At 39.5% G+C, this 6,644-nt stretch overlaps 1 protein-coding gene across 3 annotated transcripts; it reads right to left on the reverse strand.

Moving 5' to 3' along the window:
• Positions 1 to 527: 527 nt before the first annotated feature.
• Positions 528 to 6,422, reverse strand: DNAJC19 (DnaJ (Hsp40) homolog, subfamily C, member 19). Of its 3 annotated transcripts, none has more exons than XM_011968864.1 (6): positions 6,233 to 6,417; positions 4,788 to 4,839; positions 4,638 to 4,711; positions 3,709 to 3,788; positions 2,709 to 2,779; positions 528 to 1,508 (listed from the first exon to the last, which is right to left on the reverse strand). In XM_011968864.1, exons 1-6 carry the CDS (start codon positions 6,233 to 6,235, stop codon positions 1,438 to 1,440), a joined length of 351 nt encoding a protein of 116 aa, XP_011824254.1. In that variant the 5' UTR covers positions 6,236 to 6,417; the 3' UTR covers positions 528 to 1,437. The 3 variants fall into 3 exon arrangements, with proteins under 3 accessions (XP_011824254.1, XP_011824255.1, XP_011824257.1); XM_011968865.1 differs by lacking the exon at positions 6,233 to 6,417 and adding an exon at positions 5,958 to 6,145; XM_011968867.1 differs by lacking the exon at positions 4,788 to 4,839 and having other exon boundaries at positions 6,233 to 6,422.
• Positions 6,423 to 6,644: the final 222 nt, after the last annotated feature.

Genomic DNA, 6,644 nt, shown 5'->3' on the forward strand with positions numbered 1-6,644 from the left:
ACAATATTGTGACCGAAGGGTCACAGAATCTGTATTTCTCTTAGGAACTTGTTCCTTACAGGCGAATTCAGTGTTCACAGCCACCTTAAAGAACAGAATTACCACAAACAAGAACCAACTAACTGTACCTTCATGTCTCCTTGTCCCTGGAAATAAAATAATTTATCCTGCATAAAAGCCTTAGAAGCTAGTGTTTCATCATACACTAAATCACAACAGACTCCATCAGATTTTAAACAAGGGTATAGGATAGAAAACACAAAGAGCAGATACACCTTTACTTTATAAGGCAGATAAATATTACCTCCACTATTTTTTTTAACCTCAAAAGTCCTTGTATCCTTCAATAATTAAGAACCTTATGATGATTTAAGGAAGTTTAGATGGTAGGTAGTAAAATTTATCATCTTAGAGCTACACATAGAAATATTCCTGTTGGGAAATACATACTAATTTATATCAGATGTTTTATACAGGTCCTCTGGTTAAGATCCTTATATATTTTATGTTAGATGAACAGTAAGTAATTTGCCTTTAAACATCATTTAAATTAGTATATAAATTCTAAATAGTCCAAATTAAACATGTTGATATTGAGAACATTTGTTTTCAGTTTTGCTAACAGTGTTTATCATAACAATTGCAGAAGTTTGATTATGTCAAGAAATAGCCAACTGAAGGAATAATTTATAAATGGTCAGTACTGTTGAGGGGCTAGCTGAATACAATGTAAATACTTCTCATGCCTGTAATCTAGCACTTTGGGATGCTGAGGCGGGAGGACTGCTTGAACCCAGGAGGTTGAGGCTGCAATGAACTTGTGATTGTATCAGACCTGTACTCTGAAATATTTATACTATTTTTAATGCATGAAATAAAAATTGTATGTACATACAATACACACACACCCCTAGGTCAATTTGTTAGGTCTAAGTTGTGGTTAAATTCACTTTTAAATACAAGGTTCCAAGTATCCAAGTTGCTAGGCCAGTTGCCTATACCTGCAACAGCCTTTTCACCGAATAAGGTAAGAGTCCCTACTTAAACAGCCTGAGCTAATTTCCATCATACTATTTATCACATAGTCTAATTATCAGTTTATCAGTCTCCCATTAAAGTGGGGGCTCCCTCAGAGCAAGGACTGTCATCTTCACTTTGCTTTGAAAAGTAGACATAGGTCCCAAATCATCTGCTAAATGAGTAATGAACAATATTTCTATTCAGATGGTGTGTGCTTGCCCATAATTAATATGCAAATATTCTAAACTAATCTGATTTTAAATCCCCAAATTTAAACAAGAAAAATATACCAAGGCTTTGAGATTTAGCTTGTGCTAAATCATTTTTTAAAATTGTAGCTCTGAGGCATTTTATTATAAAAACTTAGTACTCATATACATAAACTAATATGAACTTAAAATTCATCATACATTTACTTCATTTTTTAGCTTGACCTTCTAGTAAATCTTTAGCTTCATTGATTTTGGCTGCTATATAAGGAGATCCTCCTATAGGAAGAAAGAAAAAAGAACAGTTACAATATGGATTCTCAATTTCTGCTTGGTAAAAAGCTACTCTTGTTTCAAGGACTCCAATGCTTATCTGAGGGAGATTTAGCAGAAAGAGTGTTTTTAATTTTTAAAAATTAACCCTGACACCGCAACTGGATGACCAGATACATGGTAATATATGTGACCAATGAGAAATGAATTTACGTGGGAGAGATTTCTACAAAAATGACACCTTTTTAGAAAGCTTAAACTGATAGAAATAGGATTTCTATCACATATACTGGATACATACGTATATGCCTTTGAACTGGTGTTAGCCTATTCATGATTACAGGTCATAAATGAACATCAATTATACCATGATATTCTCAAAGGCTTCTGAGCTGTTTACTGGAAAGATACCAGTTTGCTTTACATCCTTTTTCTGTCCAGTTTTTCTTTTTCTATTATCTACTGTCCCTTCACAATGTCAATCTACAGCTGCTTTCCTACAAATCTGCTGGAGGAGTGATTCTCAAAGTATGGTCTTAGACCAGCAACAAATAACAGGAAACTTAGTATAAATGCATATTTATGGGGCTCCACTGCCGACCTACTGAATCAGAAGCCCTCCATATAATACAAGCTGAATTTCATAAAAGACACTGTGAAATCAGATATCAAACAATTATAACGCTGTTTAAACTGAAAAACCCTCTTTATTAATGAAAGCCCTCTCCTGTATAAGTAAAAGGATACAAACACTAGAATATGAATTCTGTGGTCTAATTTTTGGTATTCAAAGAAATTCTTGCTTTCCTTCAACACAGCCAAGGCTGCATAGAAGTGTATCAGAAACGAATAAATAAATCCCATTAAGTTTCTATCTAGGTAATCTCCGTTTCAAGGTATCTAAAATGGATAAGGAAAAATTACGTTTTAGTTTTACTGAAATTTAACATCTTAATTTATAATAAATGTAGGCCAAAAAACCCCACAAAACATAGTAATAGTAGCACTTACATCTGCTCACTCTGTAAATAAAGTTTTCCCTCAGAATTTAAGATACCAAAAATATATGGCTCCAGCCTAGGAGACAGGACTTACACACAGATTTAAGTGTTTCCCTTCTAATAGCCAGGAATTTGAGATAAAATCCCATTAATAACAACTAGTCACACGAGCAACATCTACAACAAGAATTTAATGACTACTTACCTTTGTCAGGATGATTTAAAAGCATAATTCGTCGATGAGCATCTCTTATTTTCCCTTTATTGGCAGTAGGGCTAATTAAAAAAAAGAAAAGGTATTTACTTCAACCTACTTCTGTATCACATCAAACAATTGTACATAAAGGCCAATTAAAGACATTGTGAAACTAGTAAATTAACACAACGATATGAAAAGCTGTTTAGAATGTGTATCCTAAATTGGGGAACTAAACTGCTCCTTAGAAAAGTAAGGCACTCTCAAAAATGTGTTGAACTTGTAATACTCATTACAACAGTCCTTTTATTGATAAGAAAAGCATGTTGAAGGATTTGAAAGTCAAGAAGGCAGAATTTTTTTTTTTTTCTTTTGAGACAGTCTCACTCTGTCACCTAGGCTGGAGTGCAGTGGCTTGATCTTGGCTCACTGCAACCTCTGCCTCGCAGGTTCAAGCGATTCTCCTGCCTCAGACTTCCAAGTAGCTGGGATTACAGGCGTGTGCCACTACGCCTGGTTAATTTTTGTATTTTCAGTAGAGACAGGGTTTCACCATGTTTGCCAGGCTGGTCTTGAACACCTGACCTCAAGTAATCCACCGGCCTTGGCCTCCCAAAGTGCTGGGATTACAGACATGAGTTACTGTGCCTGGCCAAAGGCAGAATTTCACCACACAAAAAAAATGTCAGTTACAGAGAACACTGAACACTGTGATAATCTGCTGAGGAGTCTATCTCTCAATAAATGAAAAAGTGCCTGTGTTTTAGCAAACACTTTAGGAAAAAAGAAAAAGTGCTTAAGTGCTAGTGTGCCTTCTAATTTGAAGGACTGTTTACATCTTAAAAATAACATGAAGGAACAGTACAGTTTCATTGATTAGAATTGGTAATATCAATCTTCCTAGGACAAAATCCCCATGACCCTCTCCTATTAAAGGAGAGAAGGTCTTATATTTCCTCATGGCTCTAGAGTGGTAGAAAAATGCTAAAAATATTAGAGATTATTTTACCTTACACCTAGTATTAATGCTGCTTCCCGTTTTGTCATTTTGGGTTCAAACCCACCTCTATAATAGCCACCACTGAAGGCCTGGAAGAAGAAATGCCATTTGTAAAGAAAGGTTAATACAATAAACAAAGTCGCTTTAAAGAAGAAGTCTGGAAATATTCACAGAGCCAGTAGAAAAACTAAGACATTCCAGAGGACTTTTAAGTGCAATTCCTGAGGTATTAAGAAGTGGCTCAAGAACAGGATCTGGAAGTCTTTTGAGACAAGAGGTTCAAGGGTATTTGAAACAAGACTTTAAGATACATATACAGAAAATACCACTATCAGCTCCTCTGGCCTTGCTATGTCAGAAATCATATTAGTAAAGCCTACAATCACTCTATTCTGTTACACTTAATCACAACATAAATATTCAACAGATGATCACAATCAAATCTATTCTTAACTGTGACCACATAGGGTATGACCATAACATCAAGTCAAACCCTATAGCCTAATTAACTAGAGTGCTATCTATGTATGACGTTTGGGAGTGCCAGGGCCACATGGTAAGATCGGATCACTTTAGAATCTCATATACCTCTGTGTGTGTGATGCAGAGCAGATAAAGGAAAACAGGAATATGTATAGATGATGCTGAAGGTGATGGTATGTGAAAAAGTGATTATTTCACAAGAAAGTTGGGTCTAGTGGGGTACTAGAATTATCAATACCCCATCCAACTCTGTCACATATAACATCTGATGTTTCAGGGTAGCACCATTACAAAGTTCAGAACTTCTATATTCTCCTTGTGGGAAGCAGGAGAATGGGTCCAAAGCAATCACTTAAAACTTCATGGATATTTGGAAATTTACCCTTCCTTAAGTGTGGCTCTAGGTTTCAAATACAAGCAGCAAACAATTAGCAAAAGTGTTCATTAAGTCTTACAGATTTTGGTAGGCTTTGAAAAACTTGTTTTACTTGAGGCTCCATATGCTTCATGGCTTGCAAAACATAACGGCCTAAAACCAAAAGCAATAGAATAAGTAAATCTCCAATCTCCCCGACTTCACTTCCACCCCCAAACCATAAACAAACCTGCAAATCCTGCAGCAGCAATGGTCAGTCCAACTGCTACCACTGTACTGGCCTGGTAAGGGGGAGAAGAGTAAATATTTACTTCTCTAATTCCCACCCTTTCTCATTTTGCCCATTCTCCCATCACCAACTCATTACAAACTGCATTTTAATAGGAGAAACAACATTTTTTTTTCCTTTTTTTTTTTTAAGAGGCGGAGTCTTGCTATGTTACCTAGGCTGGTCTTGAACTCCTGGCCTCAAGCAATCCTCCCACCTAGGCCTCCCAAAGTGGTAAGATTACAGGCATAAGCCACCATGTCTGGCCGAGAAACAACTTTTAAGGCAGAAATATTCTGCCCAGCAATCCTTAAACTACTGCATCTGTTATACCGAATGTATTAAAGTTACCGGATTCATTACTATGGGAAAGACGGCAAGTTCGACTTGCTTATTTACCTCTACAATAGGGAAAAAGATGATTCCCTCCGTTTGAAAACTTCTTTCATCCCCGGACAAATTAGGTTACATTAAAGTTCAATCAAAAGTAGTGGAAATAGGCCAGGCGGGTGGCTCACGCCTGTAATCCCAGCACTTTGGGAGGTCGAGGCGGGCGGATCACGAGGTGGGGAGATCAAGACCATCCTGCCTAACACTGTGAAACCCCGTCTCACTAAAAACACACAAAAAAATTAGCCAGGCGTGGCGGTTGGCGCCTGTAGTCCCAGTTACTTGGGAGGCTGAGGCAGGAGAACGGCGAACCCGGGAGGCGGAGCTTGTAGTGAGTCGAGATCTTGCCACTGCACTCCAGCCTGGGCAACAGAGCAAGACTCTGTCTCAAAAAAAAAAAAAAAAAAAAAAAAAAAAAAAAAAAAAATTAGTGGAAGTAAGATTTCTGCTACAGAAGGAAAAACTGTTCACAGACGGCTCCTGTAAAATTCTGATAACGCATTTTCGAGGCTAAACGTGGGCTAAACTAGGAGAATATACCTTTGGCACTGCCCTGTTGTTTCCTAACAACAGAGGCCCAAATATGTTCAGGAATTTCCGCATGGAGACGACATCTGTCGGCAAAAGCCAAAGAGAAGGATATAGCAAAGTGGAGCCAGTGCTGTGAAGATGTGTTACGGCAAGGGCACCTATAATCAAATACGTTTCCACTAATCTGCGAGTCCATGATAGACTTCTGACCTTACAGGAGTTCCAGGCAAGCAACGCCTTAGCGCCCAGAGCCCGTGCGGACAAGAAGCTGGAGAACCGTGCAGAAAGACGATGTAAAAACACAAACACCCAAGAGGAGAGAGCCAACAGGGCTGTGTCCTGGTGAGTGTGACGCCCCGAAAACCGAAACCTCCCGCCCAGAGTCGTACTAAGGAGCACAACTTCAACTCCACACCTCCGAGGCCGGGAGCTGAGGCTGAGGCCTGGGCCGGAGGTTGCTAAGGAGACCGGAAGGCCGCACTCACCATGGCTCCGTCTGCGCTCCCTTGCTTCCACCGGGAGCACGGCTCATCCCAGCTCAGAGAGCGCGGCCAACACCTGCACGCCTTTACCAGAGAGCGACGCAACCACCAACCTCAAGCACAAACCGCTCAAGCACAGGCGCCCTACGCAACACGGCAGGAGCAGCCGCAAACTAGGCCGGAAAACTGTCGTAAAAGGGGACGCGGAGGAGAAGGAAAGTCGCTCAAGCAGTGGACAGAGCGGCGAAAGCGACTTCGGGTTGGTTGAAGGGTGGGCGGATCTTTTCCTTTCTAGGTGTAGAGGTGGGGCTTCTCTGTGTTTTCTGTCCTTTGCTCCTGGGCGGTGGGTTATTTGGAAATTCTTGCAGGAAAGGGCATGGGCAGCTTTACTCAGAACGATTCCCCACCCCCCCAT

This window comes from Mandrillus leucophaeus, unplaced genomic scaffold (assembly GCF_000951045.1).
Source record: "Mandrillus leucophaeus isolate KB7577 unplaced genomic scaffold, Mleu.le_1.0 Scaffold860, whole genome shotgun sequence".
NCBI classification, from domain to species: Eukaryota; Metazoa; Chordata; class Mammalia; order Primates; family Cercopithecidae; genus Mandrillus; species Mandrillus leucophaeus.